Genomic DNA, 22,382 nt, shown 5'->3' on the forward strand with positions numbered 1-22,382 from the left:
TTGGACACGACTGAGCAACTGAACTGAACTGAACTCTTGCACAGGAGAACAACTCAAAAAGTGTTTGATTTGGGCCCTTACTGATATTTTGGTCTGTGTATTGCGCCGAAGAATTGATGCTTTTGAACTGTGGTGTTGGAGAAGACTCTTGAGAGTCCCTTGTACCGCAAGGAGATCCAACCAGTCCATTCTAAGGGAGATCGATCCTGGGTATTCATTGGAAGGACTGATGCTGAGGCTGAAACTGCAATACTTTGGCCACCTCATGCGATGAGTTGACTCACTGGAAAAGACTCTGATGCTGGGAAAGGTTGGGGGCGGGAGGAGAAGGGGACGACAGAGAATGAGATGGCTGGATGGCATCACCGACTCTGTGGACATGAGTTTGAGTGTACTCCGGGAGTTGGTGATGGACAGGGAGGCCTGGCGTGCTGTGATTCATGGGGTTGCGGAGAGTCGGACACGACTGAGCGACTGAACTGAACTGAACTGAACTGATTGCCAAGATGTGAGTTTTCTGTTTAGAATTTATTAAGGTGTGGTAATAAAACATGCAGGGGGGGGAAAAAAGGATTAGGCTTTCAGGTACTGATTGAATACACAGATATGGTTACAACAAATCCAGATAGGTGTATCCACAATCTCCAGAAGACCTACACAATTCTGGAAAGGGTTTGAAGCAGTGTACTGGAAAGCTATGGTTTTGCCAGTAGTTATGTATAGATGTGACAGTTGGACCATAAAGAAGACTGAAGAACTGATGCTTTTGAAGGTGGTGTTGAAGACTCTTGAGAGTCCCTTGGACTGCAAGGAGATCCGACCAGTCAATCCTAAAGGAAATCAACCCTGAATCGTCATTGGAAGGACTGACGCTGAAGCTGAACCTCCAATACTTTGGCCACCTGATGCAAACAGCCGGCTCATGAGAAAAGACCCTGATGCTGGGAAAGATTGAGGGCAGGAGGAGAGGGGACGACAGAGGATGAGATGGTTGGAGGGCATCACCGATTGACTCAATGGACGTGAGTCTGAGCAAGCTCCTGGAGACGGTGAAGGACAGGGAGGCCTGGCGTGCTGCAGTCCAAGCGATCACGAAATACACGAAGGCCGGGCCGTTAACCAAGAAAGAGTGGCACCATCAAAGGCGACTCACAGCCTTCGGCGTCTCCTGAAGCCCCGAGCGCGGACGGGACCGCGTGGAGCCGCCCGAGGCCTGCCGGGGGAGTCCGGGCACGCGCCGCGGGTGAGGGCGAGGCCGCCCCGGGGTCGCGCGCCGGCACGCGCTCCGCCCCGCCGGCCGCGGGAGCCGCTCCGGCGGCGGGTCCGGCCCCCCAGCGGGCGCAGGGCGGCCCGGGCCGGCCGAGCCGGGCGCGCCGGGGGAAGGAGTTTCCGGCGGACCCCGCGCGCCGCCGCTTCCTGTCCGCCCGGTCGCGCCGCCTCGCGCCGCCCGTCCCGGAGCGCCGCCCGCTCCGGACCCCCGGTCCCGGCGCTCGGCGACGCCCCCCGGCCCGCATGCAGTCGCGGCTCCTGGGCGGCCCTCCGGCCGCGCGGCGCGTGCGGCTGCTCCTGCGGCAGGTGGTGCGGCGCCAGCCGGGCGGCGGCGCGCCGCGCTGCGAGGCCAGGCTGCTGCACGCCGGGGCGGGGGCCGGCTCAGGTAACCCCGGGCGCCGCGCGGCCCCGCGCCCCGCTCTCCCCGCACTCCCCGCGCCTTCCCTGGGAAGGAGCGCGGCGCCGGGAGCTCTAGTCCCCGCCGCTCTCTGCTGGGTAGCGCGGGCCGGGCGTTTGCAGTCTCTGAGCCTCCTTCTCTGACGCGAGGGGCCTGGCTTTCGGTTCTTGATGGTCTGAAATGATGCTTTCTCCTGACCCCAGTGGTTCCTTCACCACCCACCAGGGACTCTGACTTAGATTACAGCACACTCAGGGCATCATGCAGCTGCCCTCAGAGGCTGCGGAAAGCTGGGCCCGACCTTGCTCTCCGAGCGCCGGGGCCTGGATGGAAGTCAGTCCGTGCCACGTTCCAGCCAGGGCTGGCGGCCGCTGACAAGCGTACGTTCTCGCCAGAGTACCCCTTCGTTCTGTTTTAAACGTGTCCTTGAGCCTTTCTGTCGAAGTTCTGCTTGGAAGTTTTCTTTTCTCCCAGTTCACGATGTCCTAGAACCCAAACCTCAACTGATTTAGTTTAAACCCCTGACTCAAGATTGAGGTCATGGAGACCTAGAAAGGAAAAGTGACTTCCTGCAGATGACACAGCTAACCCTTGGCAGTGAAAAGCGCCAGAGTCCTAACCACTGGGCCGCCAGGGAATTCCCTGCTCAGATTTCTAAGCAAAGTATTTCCTGGCTCTGCCCGGACTGGTTTTAGGGACTCTTTGCGTTTGTGCTGGAGTTAGATCCTTTGTGCTGGTTAAGGAAAGGGATGTATGTTGTTGCTTCACTTGAATGGCAGAGTGATTCTAGGCAAGATATTCAGCGTCGTTGCTAAGAATAACGGAGATTTTCACTATGAAATTGCTAGTTTCGTTGTTCCTTTTGCACGCTGCTCCCCCCACCCACCAATAATTTTCCTTGTCAGAAATGAGGGAGATTGAGTCCTATCCATTTCATTCATTTCATTGAACAAATGGTTTTTTCCTTTTTCCTGTATAGAGTTGTATTTCAGATTTTGCCACTTTATCAGTTACTATGTTTCTAGGGTGGTTTTTTTTTTTTAATCATTCTTTGAGCTGTTTGTTTCTCCTTTGCCTTAGCAGAGGTCAAAGGTGCAAGTGTAGCATAATCTATAAGTCAGGCTTTAGAATGAATCAGCCTGGGTTGGAGCCCATTTCTGCACTCTGTGTGTGTGTATATATATTTGTATGGGGATTTGAGAGTAGGTTACCTAATTTTGTGTCCCAGTTTTCTTAACTGTAAAATGAGGATAATGAAAGCATATTAGATAGGGTTGTTGTGAGGATTTAATTAGTTATTAGGATCCCTGACATATATTAATGTCCAAAGTTAGCTTCTTTATTATTTTTAGTATATTTTCAGCTATGTGAGGTTTATTGTTTTCTTGGCTTTAGAAGAAATGAAAACAGTTTCTTTTAGGTTTGAACTGTGAGAACTATCTAGGTAGGCTGTTGCCTGTGTGTGTGCTGAATTGCTAAGTCATGTCTGACTCTTTTTGGCCCATGGACTGTAGCCCAGCTGGCTCCTCTGTCCATGGGATTTTCCAGGCAAGAATACTGGAGTGGGTTCCCATTTTGTCCTCCAGGGGACCTTAGCAGGGTTAAGTCATGTGAACTTTAAAAAATAATTGTTCTTTCTACATGAATAACACATGTTGATTATAAAAACATTTAGACATGTCCTCAAAACGTGTATTATGTTGAGCAGATCAAAGTACAAGCTTTGCTGCAAATGTGAGACTCATGTACACGTTACTAATGACATATTCACTTCTTAGTCCCAGTCACGTAGCTTCATGACACAAAGAGTAAGTTAATATTAACCCTGCTTGCCTTGCTACCACAAAGATTCTTAAGGTTGAAGATATGAGGACTGAGGATAAATGTACCTAGAGACTCACCAGCGGAGAAGGCAATGGCAAGCCACTCCAGTACTCTTGCCTAGAAAATCCCATGGATGGAGGAGCCTGGTAGGCTGCAGTCTGTGGGGTCGCTGAGGGTCGGACACGACTGAGCGACTTCACTTTCACTTTTCACTTTCCACTTTCACACATTGGAGAAGGAAATGGCAACCCACTCCAGTGTTCTTGCCTGGAGAATCCCAGGGACGGGGGAGCCTGGTGGGCTTCCGTCTATAGGGTCACACAGAGTCAGACACGACTGAAGTGACTTAGCAGCAGCAGCAGCAGAGACTCACCAGAGAGCTGGACTCAAGTAAAAACAGCTGTGAGCCAGGTAAACAGGTGGCAAGCTCTGGGCTTCCCTAGGATGTAACATTGGCCATCAAGGTTGGCGTGTCCCCTTTTGAACCAGATGTCACCCATGGACAAATGTAAACCACAAATAGCTGTGTGCTGTAATGAATTACAGTTTACATTGGGAAGATGTGCTCATCAGCTCTCAGCCATGTGGCTGGTAACTCATCTCTCTGCCAGTAACTGATGTTGCTTACTAGTAGTTTGGAAAAAGAACAACATGGTACATAAACAATAGATATAAATTATATACTATTTTTATCTCTTTATGTTTCCCCATCTATTTCCCATGAAGTGATGGGACCAGATGCCATGATCTTTGTTTTCTGAATTTTGAGCTTCAAGCCAACTTTTTCACTCTCCTCTTTCACTTTCATCAAGAGGCTTTTGAGTTCCTCTTCACTTTCTGCCATGTGGGTGGTGTCATCTGCATATCTGAGGTTATTGATATTTCTCCCGGCAATCTTGATTCCAGCTTGTGCTTCTTCTAGCCCAGCGTTCCTCGTGATGTACTCTGCATAGAAATTAAATAAGCAGGGTGACAATACACAACCTTGACGTACTCCTTTTCCTATTTGGAACCAGTCTGTTGTTCCATGTCCAGTTCTAACTGTTGCTTCCTGACCTGCATACAGGTTTCTCAAGAGGCAGGTCAGGTGGTCTGGTATTCCCATCTCTTTCAGAATTTTCCACAGTTTATTGTGATCCATACAGTCAAAGGCTTTGGCATAGTCAATGAAGCAGAAATAGATGTTTTTCTGGAACTCTCTTGCTTTCTCTATGATCCAGCGATGTTGGCAATTTGATCTCTGGTGCCTCTGCCTTTTCTAAAACCTGCTTGAACATCTGGAAGTTCATGGTTCACATATTGCTGAAGCCTGGCTTGGAGAATTTTGAGCATGACTTTACTAGCGTGTGAGATGAGTGCAATTGTGCGGTAGTTTGAGCATTCTTTGGCATTGCCTTTCTTTGGGATTGGAATGAAAACTGACCTCTTCCAGTCCTGTGGCCACTGCTGAGTTTTCCAAATTTGCTGGCATATTGAGTGCAGCACTTTCACAGCATCATCTTTGAGGATTTGCAATAGCTCAACTGGAATTCCATCACCTCCACTAGCTTTGTTCGTAGTGATGCTTTCTAAGGCCCACTTGCTTCCATTCCAAGATGTCTGACACTAGGTGAGTGATCACGCCATCGTGACTATCTTGGTCGTGAAGATCTTTTTTGTACAGTTCTTCTGTGTATTCTTGCCACCTCTTCTTAATATCTTCTGCTTCTGTTAGGTCCATGCCATTTCTGTCCTTTATCGAGCCCATCTTTGCATGAAATGTTCCCTTGGTACCTCTCATTTTCTTGAAGAGATCTCTTGTTTTTCCTATCCTGTTGTTTTCCTCTATTTCTTTGCATTGATCACTGAGGAAGGCTTTCTTATCTCTCCTTGCCATTCTTTGGAACTCTGCATTCAGATGCTTATATCTTTCCTTTTCTCCTTTGCTTTTCGCTTCTCTTCTTTTCACAGCTATTTGTAAGGCCTCCTCAGACAGCCATTTTGCTCTTTTTCATTTCTTTTCCATGGGGATGGTCTTGGTCCCTGTCTCCTGTACAATGTCACGAACCTCCGTCCATAGTTCATCAGGCATTCTATCTATCAGATCTAGTCCCTTAAATCTATTTCTCACTTCCACTGTATAATCATAAGGGATTTGATTGAGGTCATATCTGAATGGTCTAGTGGTTTTCCCTACTTTCTTCAATTTAAGTCTGAATTTGGCAATAAGGAGTTCATGATCTGAGCCACAGTCAGCTCCTGGTCTTGTTTTTGCTAACTGTAAAGAGCTTCTCCATCTTTGGCTGCAAAGAATATAATCAAATAGTGGAAACAGTGTCAGACTTTATTTTTTGGGGCTCCAAAATCACTGCGGATGCTGATTGCAGCCATGAAATTAAAAGACGCTTACTCCTTGGAAGGAAAGTTATGACTAACCTGGATAGTATATTAAAAAGCAGAGACATTACTTTGCCAACCAAGGTCTGTCTAGTCAAGGCTATGGTTTTTCCAGTGGTCATGTATGGATGTGAGACTTTGACTGTGAAGAAAGCTGATCGCCAAAGAATTGATGCTTTTGAACTGTGGTGTTGGAGAAGACTCTTGAGAGTCCCTTGGACTGCAAGGAGATCCAACCAGTCCATTCTAGAGGAGATCAATCCTGGGTGTTCATTGGAAGGACTGATGCTAAAGCTGAAACTCCAATACTTTGGCCACCTCATGTGATGAGTTGACTCACTGGAAAAGACTCTGATGCTGGGAGGGATTGGGGGTGGGAGGAGATGGGGACGACAGAGAATGAGTTGGCTGGATGGCATCACCAACTTGATGGACATGGGTTTGAGTGAACTCCAGGAGTTGGTGATGGACAGGGAGGCCTGGCCTGCTGTGATTCATGGGGTCGCGGAGAGTCGGACACGACTGAGCGACTGAACTGACTGACTGAACTGACTTGTTGTACCTAATAAGCATTCAGTGTCTTATTATGTTTCAGTTCATACAGAGAGGGAGCAGGAGTGACTGGAATTTGCTGTGTTGGTCTTCAAGATAGGAACTTTATAAACCCTAGAAGCAGAGGGAAGAGAGGGTCATTTTGTTTAAAAAAAAAAGAAGCTCCAAACTGACTGCTTTTTATCCTTTGTCTAAACATCCATAATATGTAAATTCTGCATATCTCTTGGAGAAGGAAATGGCAACCCACTCCAGTGTTCTTGCCTGGAGAATCCCAGGGACGGGGGAGCCTGGTGGGCTTCTGTCTATGGGGTCACACAGAGTCGGACACGACTGAAGTGACTTAGCAGCAGCAGCAGCAGCATATCTCTTTACACTTCAATTAGTTGTATTGTCTCTTGGCTTTATAGCAGAGAGGTTTAACAAGGAGGTTAGCTGCTGCAGAGCTTTTTTTTTTTTTTTTTTCCAGGATAATGCTTTTATTTATTTATTTTAATTGGAGGCTAATCACTTTACAGTATTGTATTGGTTTTGCCATACATTGACATGAATCTGCCACTCTCTTGCTGCTGTTGTTGTTTTGGCCGGCTAAGCTGCTGGTGGTATCTTAGTTCCCTGAGCTGTGGGTGAACTCTGGCTCTCAGCAGTGAGAGTGCAGAGTCTTAACCACTGCACTGCCAGGGAATTCCCCACAAAGAATTTTCAATAAAGGTTATTGTAGTGTTTTCTCAGAAGGAGACAGATTAGTTCAGTAGGACTCTCATGTCAAGCAGGCACAGGTCTATCATGGATCAAGTGATAATATAGAAACATAACTCTGTAAATCCACTTTGACATGTTGAGCACCGTCCTTTTATACCGTTATTAGTAAAGGGATTCACTACTTTATGACTTTTGTGTATAGGTTTTTTAATAGAAGTATTTAAAAATTCTGTATAAGACATGTATGTTCGTTGTATGTAAAATACAGACAAGTCCTCTAAAACGGACTCTTTCCATGCAGATTCATGATTGTCTTTTTTTTGTATTAATGTTACCAGGTTTTGTAAAGTGAAGTTGCAAGGTCGTGTCCATCTCTTTGCGACCCCATGGACTGTAGCCTACCAGGCTCCTCGGTCCATGGAATTCTCCAGGCAAGAGTACTGGAGTGGGTTGCCATTTCCTTCTCCAGGGGATCTTCCCAACCCATGAATTGAACTCAGGTCTCCTGCATTGTAGGCAGATGCTTTACCATCTGGAAGGGTTTTGTAAAATAATACATATATTATTATGTATGTGAATACAAATTTCTTTTTTAAAAATTGAATCATATATGTTTTATAATTTATTCTCAGCTGTTATTGTTAGTGTATTAATATGGTGATAAATATTGCTCTATATGGTTATTTTAAATAAGCATAAATATATTTATCCATAAAATTTATTTTGCCAGTTTCCTACTCTCAGACATTCAGGTTATCTATTTTTAAACATATAAATGGTGTAATGAACATTCATCCGTATATATCTTTGTGATTTTAAGATTATATCCTTAGTTTATAATAGAATTAATGACTTTGGGGAAGGGAAATATAGAACTCTTGCTTCAATTCAGAGATATAGTGTAAAGGGAAAAACCTATATGTGTGTGTGCAAGTTTTAGCTCTGTATTTACTAGGTGTTGAACTTTGGGGAAATTATTAACTACTTTGCACCTGAGGACAGTGAGTTTTGTGTATTAAAGAATTTAGCAGTAAAATCCCAGGACAGTTGTAAGCTAATAAATTGCTAGGAAGACAATTTATTGGGAACACAGAGACTAACCTGGAAACTGCTGATAAATTTGGTTTTCTCTTGGGTCTAGATTTTGTATTAAAAATAAAAATGATGACACTTACATGGTTCTTAACTGAGGTAATACCCCTTCCCCAGGGGGCATTCGGCAATGCCTGAATCCATTTTTTGGTTGCCCTCACCAAGAGAATGGGGGTGCTACTTATATCTAGTGGGTAGAAGCCCTTCAATCTGCTAAACATTCTACCATTCTACGGGACATCCCCTCACAATAAAGAATCATCTGGCCCAGTGAATCCGTCTGTTGAGAAACCTTGCTATTGAGAAACCTAGAACTAAGCCAACTTCTTTGGTTGGTTTAGTTCAAAGTTGCAGGTCATTGAATTGTGAGTCTATTTCAGAATTAAATGTCCCAAGGTGTGTATGTTAATTAACTTGATTCGTAGTCTACAATTTGGCAGGCAAGAAGCATTGCATCTCCCATTTTAGAAGGGCTGCCCATGGATGTGCCTGAAATATGTAACTAAGAAAGGCATTTTTGAGATAGATAAAGATCTTGACAGTAGAACAGCTCTGAAATATCTGAGGAAAATACCCTCAATTCTCCTGGGGTAGCCAAAAATTAAATAAAAACTATCAGTCATACAAAAAATGTAAAGACTTAACTGCTGCTGCTGTTGCTGCTAAGTCGCTTCAGTCGTGTCCGACTCTGTGAGACCCCATAGACGGCAGCTCACCAGGCTCCCCCGTCCCTGGGATCCTCCAGGCAAGAACACTGGAGTGGGTTGCCATTTCCTTCTCCAGCGCATGAAAGTGAAAAGTGAAAGTGAATTCACTCAGTCGAGGCTGACTCTTCTCGACCGCATGGACTGCAGCCCACCAGGCTCCTCAGTCCATGGAAGTTTCCAGGCAAGAGTACTGGAGTGGGGTGCCATTGCAATAAACTTCTGGCAAAGGTATATACTACAACATTTCTTGATTAAAAATTGAAGAAAGAGCAAAGTCTTTTTGATATTCAGTCGACACTGATAGCCACAAAGGAAAACAGCGGACAGAGGATAGAGGATGTAATTGGTGAAATTCTCTATGGACAAAAGAGTAATTGACAAATAAAATCTTTACTAGAAAATAATACTTTAAAAAGATTAAAAAGTGCTCTATAAAACTTGATCACGAAGTTCTTTTGGCTTAATTTTATTCCAGAGCTAATCACTTGATGAAAATTCTTGACTGTTAGTATTATTTTGGTTGAAATGTTTGTTCTCAGAATATCCTCAGGGTCAAAATGTCCTGTATTCCTCTCTGAGTATGTGTCTTCTTTGTAAAATAGGAATAGTGACACTTGCTCCACTTGCCTTTACTATACAAAATTGGTTGTATTAGTTAGCAGTCATGAGGTTTTCAGTGACAGAAATATGTACAGAAAAACGTGTCATTGGTTCACATAGATGAGCAGTCCAGTGACTTCAGCCTCGGCTAGATGCAGGATGTCAGGATATCTTTAGGGCTTGGGCTCTCTGCGTTTCCCCCTGGTTCCGCCACTCTCTATTCTTCCTTTGCGGAATCTGATGTTTTGCTGTGTTGGTTTCAGTGTCTGGCAGGCTATCTTAAGGTGGTAGCAGTGATAGCCTCACCGACAGGCCTAGATTGTGATTGTCCTTACAGCTCACAGTGTGAGCTCCGACAAAAGTCCTGGTGAGAACTTTCGCAGGCCAGCCTTGGATCATAGGCCCGTCTCTAAAACAACCACTGTGGTCAGAGAGTGGCATGTTCTGACAGGGCTTAGGCAGGGTGCTCATTTCTGGGCATTTGGGTGCAGGGGTAAAGGTCGGTTTGAACTCTACCCAAAACAAATGGGGCTTATTCTCCACTGGAGAGGGAGTCTGTTGTCAAAAGAGGGAAGAATATTGGGCATGTAAAACAAAACAGCTGTCCACTAAAAATTGGGTGAGTAATGTCCAAACATATTTGTCCAAGAGTAAGTGTAATGTAAAAGATACTATTAATTGTTTTTGTGAATATAGAAATTATTTTCCTGTAAACTTTTGGGAAATCCCTTTACTTTAGGATCATTACAAGTGATAAAATCAGGCCTTGTTATTTTAAAAATGGCCTTAAAATTGATTTTGTTTGGAAGACTTTAACTGTGAGATTGTTTTAAGAGTTTTTAATTTTCAGTCCATGTTTTCCATGATTAAATAAAATATATAACTTAATTCATTGGTAGCAGTAGTTATGTGACAGTTTGTGGACTGTTTGGAGATTTAGGTTAATCTGTTATGAGTTATGTGTGCTTACAGTTACAGTTCAGTTCAGTTGCTCAGTTGTGTCTGACTTTGAGACCCCATGGACTGCTGCATGCCAGGCTTCCCTGTGCATCACCAACTCCCAGAGCTTGCTCAAACTCATGCCCATCGAGTCAGTGACACCGTCCAAGCATCTCATCTTCTGTCGTCCCCTTCTCCTCCTGTCTTCAGAATTTCCCAGCATCAGGGTCTTTTCCAGTGAGTCAGTTCTCATTGAAAGCTCAGTGCTTACATTTTTGCATTATTTGTAATAATAAATGTAATAAATGTTAAGCAGCATATTCTATAATAATTTGTGCTTTCTGTTAACTCATTCTTAGTTATTCTAACAATTTCCATTATGAGTATTTTGTTAACTCAAATCTTTTTTAACAATAATTGCCCTTAACCAAAATGTTTCTGTGGTTTATTTGAAGAGAGGCGTGCATTAGTGTCTTTTGCTTATGCTGTATTACCTGTTGTGTAAGTATCATCCTTCTCTTTTAGAGTAACACTTATAGTACTTCACTTATATGAATCTTTTACAGATAAATGACTTGATTTTTTTTTTTTTACATTTTTTGCTCAGTTTATTTTATTTTTAATTACTTGCTTTCTGAGCACGTTAGAAGATGGGCTGTTTTCAAAGAGCAGAAAACGGGGCTTGAAACAATACTTAATTAAGAAAAACAGTATTTGACTAAAAACTATTGGGTTGGCCATATGTCCGATTGAGTTTTTCCATAAGACGTTATAGAATAACCTGGAGGAACTTCTGGTCCAACCCAGTATAATCATTCATTTATATATTCATTTATTGAATACCTGCTTGGTTTGAGATATTATTTTTGGCACTGGGGATACAAAAATAATTAAAACATAGACTTTGCTGACAAAATGCTATAGTCTTATAGACTGAGCAGCGGTCTTCAGATGTTTTTCTCACTTAATTCTTAGACAGGTTTTACAAATATATATCCCTGTGTACATTTTTAGGTTGATATCTAGAAATTTCCCTGATAAGTATACATAGTTGAAGAGCATGTTGTCTCCATTGTATTATAAACACTGACATTTAAAATCAAAAATTGTTACAACACTCTTTAAAATGTATTTTTTAAATGTGTAGTCTGAAAAAAAGCGCAACCTAAAAGTTGAGAATTTTATTTGGTGGATTTTCTGAGGACTTCAAGCCCAGGACACTGCATCTAAGATGACTTTGAGAGACTGCTCCAAAGAGTCAAGCTGGGGAGCCAGCGTATGTAGGAGATTTTGCAATAAAGACCAGGTAGTTAGAACATCAAAAGAATACTGTTAATGAAAGAAGACCAGGTATCTGCAGTTAAGGAATTTAGTGCTTTTCTGTGTATGGAAGGATGCAAAGTCAGGGCTTGTTCCTTTGAAACACACTGCTGACATCTGGGGCCAGTATCCTATGCCTTCTCATCTCCAGTCTCCTCAGAGTGCACTTTCATGGGTGGCTGTAGTGGTGGGCATCTTGCTTCAGTCCTGAGTTCCCTCAGGGCTCACCTTTGGGTGGGTGTGATGTTGGGGCTTGATGGCTGCAACATTCTTTGTTTACTGATATGGCAGGGAGTATTTTAGTTCACAGTCTCTCTGGTCCAAAATATGACCAATGTTTGAGAAACATTTCATAACCAATTTTCGTCCCACATTGCTGGGAATGCTTATTTCTAGGTCAGGCACAGGTTCTTGATACACCACTTCAGGTGCTAATTTCTGGATTAGACCCCACTGATAATTTAAAATCCTCTGGATCCTTCGATTTACTAGTCTTTTATGATCCAGAACATGTTTTCTCTTGTTGCTTTTTCGCATACATAGAATTACATTGTTGCAGTTATCCTATTTATTTTGAAAATTGTTAGTATGTAGAGTTATAAATGTGATCTACTCCGGGAGTTGGTGATGGACAGGGAGGCCTGGCGTGCTGTGATTCATGGGGTCGCGGAGAGTCGGACACGACTGAGCGACTGAACTGAACTGAACTGAACCCTTTTGCAGAACAAAAAGAGATCATTCATGACTAAATCATGTCAGACTTTATTTTTTTGGGCTCCAAAATCACTACGGATGCTGATTGCAGCCATGAAATTAAAAGACGCTTACTCCTTGGAAGGAAAGTTATGACCAGCCTAGATAGAATATTAAAAAGCAGAGACATTACTTTGCCAACCAAGGTCCGTATAGTCAAGGCTATGGTTTTTCCCGTGGTTGTGTATGGACGTGAGAGTTGGACTGTGAAGAAAGCTGATCGCCGAAGAATTGATGCTTTTGAACTGTGGTGCTGGAGAAGACTCTTGAGAGTCCCTTGGTCTGCAAGGGTATCCAACCAGTCCATTCTAGAGGAGATCAATCCTGGGTGTTCACTGGAAGGACTTATGCTAAAGCTGAAGCTCCAATACTTTGGCCACCTCATGCGACGAGTTGACTCACTGGAAAAGACTCTGATGCTGGGAGAGATTGAGGGTAGGAGGAGATGGGGACGACAGAGAATGAGGTGGCTGGATGGCATCACTGACTCGATGGACATGGGTTTGAGTGAACTCTGGGAGTTGGTGATGGACAGGGAGGCCTGGCGTGCTGTGATTCATGGGGTCGCGGAGAGTCGGACACGACTGAGCGACTGAACTGAACTGAACTGAATACCTCAAGATGTTTGCTGCTGCTGCTAAGTCACTTCAGTCGTGTCCGACTCTGTGGGAACCCATAGATGGCAGCCTACCAGGCTCCCCTGTCCCTGGGATTCTCCAGGCAAGAACACTGGAGTGGGTTGCCATTTCCTCCTCCAGTGCGTGAAAGGAAAAAGTGAAAGTGAAGTCGCTCAGTCGTGTCCGACCCTCAGCGACCCCATGGACTGCAGCCTATCAGGCTCCTCCGCCCATGAGGTTTTCCAGGCAAGAGTACTGGAGTGGGGTGCCATTGCCTTCTCCGTCAAGATGTTTAGCCATTATCAGTTTTTTTTGCCTGGTTACACATTGGGTAATGTAAGAGATAAGAATCTTATAAAATAGATAGGATATAAGTAATACAGCTAATAACATTGGCAAAGTCAAGGTGTAGCAGGGAGACACAAAGAATGAAGAATTTGGAAACAGAGAACAAATTAAAATAATGATTAGTATAACTCGTGATTAGTATGCTGCTGCTGCTAAGTCACTTCAGTCGTGTCCAACTCTGTGTGACCCCATAGACGGAAGCCCACCAGGCTCCCCCGTCCCTGGGATTCTCCAGGCAAGAACACTGGAGTGGGTTGCCATTTCCTTCTCCAATGTGTGAAAGTGAAAAATGAAAGTGAAGTCGCTCAGTCGTGTCCGACCCTTAGCGACCCCACGGACTGCAGCCTACCAGGCTCCTCCATCCATGGGATTTTCTAGGCAATAGTACTGGAGTGGCTTGCCATTGCCTTCTCCCGTGATTAGTATAACTAGTTATAATTGGTTGCAATAAACCATCAAGTCCACAGAGAGCTAGCCAGAGAAGCCAAATTCTGGAAGGATCAGGTAGAGAGAAAAATGTTATATCTTTGTTTACAAAGATATAGTTCATCAATTTGTTGTAGGCCATAGCATAAGAGGTGAGTTTTTTTTCTGGAAAACAAATATTAAAAGCCAATATGTTTCCAAAAAAGTCATAAAGTTATAAATCATATTTATCTGAAGACTGTCAGAAACTTGTATTTGCTAAAACGTCCTTTTTATGAGTCTTCTTGACTCATTTTGTTGAACTGTCAGTGTGAACCAATGATTGTGTATACAGGACAAAACTTGGACTGGCATGCTTAGAGGTTTGAGTACAATGCAGTTGGCAAGAAACTTGGATATTTCTGTGACATAAAACATTTTAAGAGAACCAGGTGGTGCTAGTGTTACCTGCCTGCCAATGCAAGAGACTTAAGAGACATGGGTTTGATCCCTGGGTTGGGAAGATCCCCTGGAGGCGGGCATGGCCACCCACTCCAGTATTCTTGCCTGGAGAATCCCATGGACAGAGGAGCCTGATGGGCTACAGCCCATAGCGTAGCACACAGTTGGACACAACTGAAGCGACTTAGCACACACAGAATTATGACTGATAACATTATATCAGGGCATATATCAGATTTTAGGAATTCCATATACATTTTGGAATATCTATATTAATGACATTCACCTATACATTATAACCTAAAGTTCATCTCCAGTCACTTGACAATGTTTCTCAAGTAATTCAACATACCAAATAAGCCTAATTAGTTTAACAGTCCTCTTTGAGGTGTCGCAGTGTTCCTTGGAAGAGTTGTGTTCAGTGCTCAGTTGCTAAGTCATGTCCAACTCTTTGTGACCCCGTGGATTTTAGCCCACCAGGCTCAGACTTTGTCCGTGGGATTTCCTAGGCAAGAATATTGGAGTGGGTTGCCATTTCCTTCTTCATTTGAAGAGTTAGCTGGAAGCTAAAAGAACTTGTTAGATTTTCATATTTGGGAAGTTTGTTAACAATATCAGAAAGGTTTTAAAACACAGCAGGGAGGGAGGGGATATGTATACATGTAGCTGATTCACGTTGTATAGCAGAAACTAACGTAATATTGTAAAACAATTATACTCCAATTTAAAAACAAGAACACACACAACAGTATCATAGGTCATATGAGCTGATATTTATTTAACCAAAGTCACAAATGATTTCAGAAAACAAATACAGATCACTTAAGGGCATGGAAACTCACACAGCCTGTCATGAAAGGCAAACATACGTGTATGGGGAGATGCAGAGTCTGGGCTCATTGAGCTCATTCCTTTGATATTCTTCCCAGATAATAGGCCAATATCCTGTGCTTTCTGATCGAAGGCAAAGAAAACTGTTCTTTTAAAAGAGAGAGAAAATTAAATCTAGTCTTCTACCAGCTTACCTTTAACAACAAAATTCACTTAATTAACTTTAGATCTAGCCAATCCTGACCATCCACAAACCTTCCATCACTGTATCTGTCTTTGTTTAGTTTGTCCCTTGTCTTTCCATCCAGAAACAGCCAGCTCTAAGATAAACTTTCTTTTCTCTTAATATCATGCAATTCTATTTTTAATACTTCTTTTCTGAAAAACACATATTCTACTTTTCTACTGTATACTGAAATGTTTCCTTTATTAGTTCTGCTAGCTTTAATTACATGTTTAAATTAGAATCCTCAACTCTTAAAAACTTAATTTCTAGTGAAAACTAAGAAGTAAACAATTATGAACTGTCTTTTACATTAACTTTCTGTAGATTGGCGAAAGTTTCTCTGTTAAGTAATTGATGTATCTTATTTTATTTGAGAATGACTTAGTTATGTAATAAACTTCCATCACTTAATTTAGCATAGCTCTAAATTCAAGTTGCCAAATATCTGGAGAGATTATTCTCAAGTAGACATTCCTTAAATATAATTATTCCTTAAAAGTTCATCCAAAAACGATCTCATTTGCATTGAATTCACTTGTAAATATTTAATTATACCAAGTTATTTTTCATACTGACAAATTTGCAATAGATATTAACAAGTTTTATTTAACTTCCATTAAACCTTGGCCACCAGTTGACTCACTGGAAAAGACTGATGCTGGGAAGGATTGGGGGCGGGAGGAGAAGGGGATGACAGAGAATGAGATGGCTGGATGGCATCACCGACTTGATGGACATGAGTTTGAATGAACTCCCGGAGTTGGTGATGGACAGGGAGGCCTGGCATGCTGTGATTCATGGGGTCGCAAAGAGTCGGACACGACTGAGCGACTGAAATGAACTGAAACCTTGGTACAATAAGTGTTGTACCTAATGTTGGTGACTCTAAAGACGTGTCTATATTAATTAGCTTAGCAAATTAAACTAACCTTAGTACCACGTATTAACTTAATATTAAATATTTTCCAATTAACGTGAACCTGAAAATCATTTTGATCAGTTTCTTTCCGTGTAGAAATATTTAGTTTGTAAGCATTGACTTTTATGACACTTGAGATGAATTAAATTGGCTTGCTTAGGTGACTGAGACTTTACTATTTGTGGAAAAGAGGTTTAAAGATTTGTGTTTGTCTTTGATAAAGATTCTAAGAAATCTATGAATTAGATTTTCAGTTGAGGGAGGCTTTTTTTTTTTTAATTTAAAATTGCCACCTGTGTGATTTTTTTCCCCTGGCTCAGGTTTTGCCTGACTGAGCTAATTAGACTCAATCTCAGGTCATTGTGGGCTCTATTTATGTTTCTGATTTGCAGGGATTTGCAGGACAAAGACAGTTGTTTTTAATTACCCAAAGAACTGTTTGTCACCTCAGTGATGCTAAAAGATTGATTTGCCCAAATATATATATGTATATATGTATTTTATTATATAATTATATATATATAATATTTGAAAGTTGCTTTTCTGTATCAGAGATTTCTAACTAAAAGTTAAGAGTTCTGTGTTCTAGAATTTTAGAGTTTAGTCTGTCATGCCTTGAAAAACTCATAAAGCATTCAACAAAGAGCCTCTTTCTAAGTTCATAAGTTAAACCCAGAGCAAATCACTGTTTTTATTTTTATTAGTCCTTGAATATTAGTTCCCACTTTTTTCTCCATTGTATGGCTCAGGTAACCCTATTGATTTCCTTTAATATATTTAATTAGTATTTCCTGATGAGCAGATCTATATGTTTTGTCTTATGATACCACTCAGGGAAATATTCCTCAGTGAAACATGTCTTATCTCAGAATTAAAGAAAACAGATGTATAGCCATCTTATATAAAACCAATGAAAATATGTCAATTCTTATATACTTTATCTCAGTTCTATCTTTTATATCTTTAGCTTTCACTAGAATCAAATCACAAGTTTTGATCTTACAGGAGGAGTTCTAGAAATTTTTCTTTTTATTCCCTGTCCATTTTATCTATTTTTTTTTTTTTTTTTTTTAAGGCTCTGGGATCCTCATAGAGGGCATTGAGCCAAGAAACTCAGGCCCTTTTGTTAATTTTGATTAATTGGCCTAATTGTTGCCCCAAGTAATTGTTGGTCAGGTATCTCAGTGTAATTTTTTTCCCAGCCCCTCAAACATATACTTAAAAAATCTGGAATAAATAGAGTGGACTTGTTTGGCTTTTAATGTTGGGGACCACATGGGGGTCCCTTCTGGTCCACTTAACCTTAGGTAGTGTAATATCAAAACCTTGTGTTTTAATCCCATAAGTGTTCATTTTATTTATTGCATTTTGAATAACCATTTAAAGATTTCTTTATCTATTTGGGGTAAGTCTTTTTAAGATTTCTACCTTGTTTTAAAAAGTATCTAGACTTTCCTTACAGGTTTTTTTTCCTGTTAACATTAATTATTCTAATATTTTTATTAGCATCTGTAAGACCCATTGAGGGGAAGCAAAGACCACAAATAAAACTTCCCAAACTCTTTTTTCTTACTTGTTTTAAACTAAGGAAGTTCTGAGAATAGCCATTAGATATATTTCCTTTTTCCCATCTTTAATTTAATTTTTATAGATACCATTAAAACAGCCATTTATAATGATAGCTCTCTAAAAACTTTTCGATTTAGAAGCTTCTCTAATTGGCTATTAATGAGATATATACTAACAGTGATTCAAACTAATAAGATGTAAGAGGCTTCCCTGTAAGAGATCGGGGAGGATGTCACCTAAATAAAATTCTTAAAGTTTACTTCCCCAAATAGTATGACAGAGGTCAAGTTTTCAAAATACACACACACACACACAAACAAAACTCCCTAAGATCAGGCAGAACATTTATTGATACATCTCAAAGACACAGGAAGAGAAATTCAAGTCCCCTTTACAAAGATTTTAAGGTCAGAATTCTTAAAAGATATTTTTTACCAAGCCAGATTTTTAACTTAGCTGCATGTATACACACACACACCCCAGTTTGGTCATTTAAGGTTAAGATCTTTCTTAGTATAATTTAGGTACTTCAAGTGTGATATGGCTGGAGTATTAGTTGGAGACTGGTTTCCAATTCTCCTTTAAATATTTCAAGTCCTTCTCCTCCCCAACCTCTCAATGCAGACCTCTCGATTTCTTTTACTGAGCAAATTCCAGACTCTCCTGATATCTTCCAGTTAGAGATGTCTCTCAGTGTTTTTCAGCAGGGCTCCCCTAATACCTTTAGATTAGGGGGTCACTCCCTAATATCTTTCAACTGGAGAGGCAGGTACCTGTTCAGTTCAGTTGCTCAGTCGTGTCCGACTCTCTGCGACCCCATGAGTCACAGCACACCAGGCCTCCCTGTCCATCACCAACTCCCGGAGTTCACTCAAACTCATGTCCATCGAGTCAGTGATGCCATCCAGTTAGATGCTGCCAAATGAAACTCAGAGTCATCAGCCCTTAACAGGAGATCCTGGAGCCAGGAGAGACCCAGCTTCATCTGGACTCTGGGGAGGTGGACGGGCACAAGAGGCATCTACTCTGTCAGGGTTCTGGGTCCTCATAGAGTTTAGGCAAAGGAGAGAGGTATGCTCTGCTTGGTTGACAAAACTGTTGTCTGAAAACAGTGCACAGCCTAGAAGATGAGAGTTATGTCTTATTTGGCAGACTTTCTGAGGACTTTAAACCCAGGACATAGCATCTCAGATAACTCTGAGAGACTGCTCCAAAGAGGCAATGAGGGGGAGTCAGGGTATGAAGGAGATTCTGCAGTAAAGGTCAGCTACTCAGAGCACATCAAAAGATCACTGTTCATGAAAAAAACAAAAAACAGATAACCCAAGTTAAGGAATTCAGTGCTTTTCTATGGATCAGTTCAGTTCAGTTGCTCAGTCATGTCCGACTCTGCGACCCCATGGACTGCAGCACACCAGGCTTCCCTGTCCGTCTTCAACTCCCAGAGCTTGCTCAAACTCATGTCCATTGAGTAGGTGATGCCATCCAACCATCTCATCCTCTGTTGAAGGAGACTCCTGCCTTCAATCTTCCCCAGCATCAGGGTCTTAGCCAATGAGTCAGTTCTTCGCATCAGGTGGCCAAAGGATTGGAGTTTCAGCTTCAGCATCAGTCCTTCCAATGAATATTCAGGACTGATTTCCTTTAGGACAGACTGGGTGGATCTCCTTGCAGTCCAAGGGACTCTCAAGAGTCTTTTCCAGCACCACAGTTCGAAGGCATCAATTCTTCGGCGCTCAACCTTTTATATTGTCTATCTCTCACATCCATACATGACTACTGGAAAAACCATAGCTTTGACTAGATGGACCTTTGTTGGTAAAGTGATGTCTCTGATTTTTTTACCTTCTAGGCTGAGATAAAAAGCATCATTTTCTGAGATAGATCAGGTAGAGCTGGTTGTAGATGGTTGGACAACACACACAGAGAAGATAGAGTTCTGTTCTTCTCATGTTAAATTTGAGGTGTGTCTGGAATTTCAAAGTGTCCAAAAGGCTACTGAGAGGCATGGAACTCAGGAGAGAGATCTCAACCAAAGTAGACACGTAAGACTTAATTGTACAGAGGTCAAAGGAGGTCCATTGGTATGGATTAGATGACTCAGCAAAGTGTAGCATGGTAGCAATAGTTAGCCAAGACCACTGGCCTTTGAGGACAAATGCCCCCACCCCGTGAGTGTCACTTTCCTCTCTGCCCGCAGCAGGCATGACTAATTGATCACTGCCCTGTTTGTTTTATTTGTTAATTATTAGTAATAATTAGTATTAACTATTTGGCTGGCTGCGTTTGTGTTGCTGTGAGAACTTTTCTCCAGTTGTGGTGAGCAGGGGCCACTGTCTAGTTGTGGTGCATGGGCTTCTCGTTGCCGTGGACTCACTTGTTCCAGAGCACGGGCCGTGGGGTGCTTGGGCTTCAGGAGCTGCAGCCCCCAGGGTCTTGAGCACAGGCTCAGTGGTTGTGGTGCGTGGGTGCAGTTGCTTCCTGGACCAGAGATCAAACCTGCGTCTCCTTCATTGGCAGGTGGATTCTTTACCTTTGAGCCAACTAGGGAAGCCCACTATTCTGGTTCTTAATGAGTCCAATTTCCTTTGTGAATTCTTCTTTGGGTTTTTTTGGAAGCCTGTTACTTGATTCCCAAATGTTATCTTGTTGTTATGAGGTTCTAGTTTAATTCCATTTTGATCAGAAAGTATACTTTGTATGATTTCAGTCCTTTGAAATTTATTAAGACTTGCATTATGGTGTAGCCAGAGATCTAGTTTGGTGACTGTTGCATGTGTGTTTAAAGAGAACTCTGCCCTTGTTGGGTGTCTTGCTCTCTAAGAATGATTTAGGTTAAGTGGTTTATAATGTTTTCAGGTCTTTGCTCCTACACTTGGTCTTAGCCAAAAGGTCAAGAAAGGATCATCTTTACTTCTTTATTCTTCTTTTTTTTTCCCTGCTCTTCCATCACTTATGAGAGAGACTATTAAAATATCCAGGTATGATTTTAAATTTGTCTCCTGTCACTTTTCAGTTCTGTCAGTGTTCGCTTCGTGTTTACTCCCTGGTTCCCTCTTTGCCAGCTCCCCCCCTTATCTTCGCTGTGTCCGTCGTTGTGAATATGCTTGCCCTCTCTGTGTGCTCTCCCTTGCTCCTGCAGGCCCAGTGGTGGGAACGGCTTTCTGTTGTTGCTAGTCCCAGGGCGCTGCACCATGTTTGTTGGTTTTCCCGGACTCTGCCCACACCTTCATAAATGCTTCCTTAATTATTCTGTCCTCAGTACTCAGTTTGAATGAACTATCAGTTCCTTGCTGGGCCTGTGATTGATAATGGATATATTTAGGAAAAGCATTACAGTCAGTAGGAAGATCCAGCGCAAAAGCCTGAAATGAATGTATGTCTGACATGTTGAAGGAACAGTGAGAGACCTTGCAGCTGAGTAAAAGAGAGGAGGACGCTAGTAGGAGATGACTTTAGAAGGGAAGTGGGGCCAGACCAGAAAGAGCCTGTTAGGCCACTGCAAAGATGGGGGTTGAGCAGAGGACTGGCATCACTTCATTCCTGTCTTCTTATGATCACTGTGGGCGCTCTGTTGAGCATTGACTGTTGAGTGTGAGCATCGAGACAGGAGATGTGTAAGGAGGTGAGAAAGAATGCTGTTTAAATGAGAAACTGGATTGAAGTAGTAAGCCCCTGCCTGGCTTGGGTTGGCACTGTGGTGGTAGAGGGTGGCGGGAGAAGTGGGCAGTACTACATATATATATATATATATATATATATATATATACTTCTAAATTAATTAAGTTTTGGCTGCCTGGGTTCTCATTGCTGTGCATGGGCTTTCTCTAGTTGCGGTGAGAGCGGGCTACTCTAGTTTTGGCGAGTGGGCTTCTCATTGAGGTGGCTTCTCTTGTGGCAGAGCTTGGGCTGTAGAGCATAGGCTCAGTAGCTGTGGTGCTTAAGCTTAATTTCCCCTGAGGCATGTGGCACCTTCTCAGACCAGGGATCGAACCCCTGTCCCCTGCATTGGCGCGTGGATTCTTAACCACTAGACCACCAGGGAAGCCCACTACTACATGTGTCTTAATGACAGAGTCAGTACTGTTTTCGATGGGGTGTGGGAGAGAGCAGTGAAGACTGGCTGTAAGATTTCTGGTCTGAGAAACTGGGAGCATTAAGTTGCCATTCGCGGAATTGGGGGATACTGTGGGGGAGCATGCACAGATCAGAAGTTCAGTTTTGCATATGCCAACTGGCAGGTGACTGTTAGGCATCTCAGAGACTGCTGTTGCCCATGCTTCGAGTTCTGTAGTCAAGATTACAGGTATAAATTTGGGAGCAAGCAATATATTGCGCTTAAAGGCCCAAGACCAGATGAGCTCATCAAGAAGAGATTATAGATAGAAAAGAGGCTAGAACGGGGCCTCCACACCCAATAAGAAGTTGAAGAGCAGAAGAAGGAAAGGCAAAGAAAACTTGAGTCATAATGAGG

At 42.5% G+C, this 22,382-nt stretch overlaps 1 protein-coding gene across 1 annotated transcript in view; it reads left to right on the forward strand.

Moving 5' to 3' along the window:
* The first annotated feature begins 1,423 nt into the window (after positions 1-1,423).
* VWA8 (von Willebrand factor A domain containing 8) overlaps positions 1,424-22,382 on the forward strand; it is a 399,072-nt gene continuing 378,113 nt past the window's right edge. The window contains exon 1 of the mRNA XM_055426030.2: positions 1,424-1,654. Coding sequence (XP_055282005.1) covers positions 1,513-1,654 — 142 coding nt within the window. The 5' untranslated portion in view covers positions 1,424-1,512. The remainder of the gene's footprint in view (positions 1,655-22,382) is intronic.

Source organism: Moschus berezovskii, chromosome 13, assembly GCF_049115385.1.
Source record: "Moschus berezovskii isolate FMDL1 chromosome 13, NW_MosBer_1.0, whole genome shotgun sequence".
In the NCBI taxonomy this organism is placed as follows: domain Eukaryota; kingdom Metazoa; phylum Chordata; class Mammalia; order Artiodactyla; family Moschidae; genus Moschus; species Moschus berezovskii.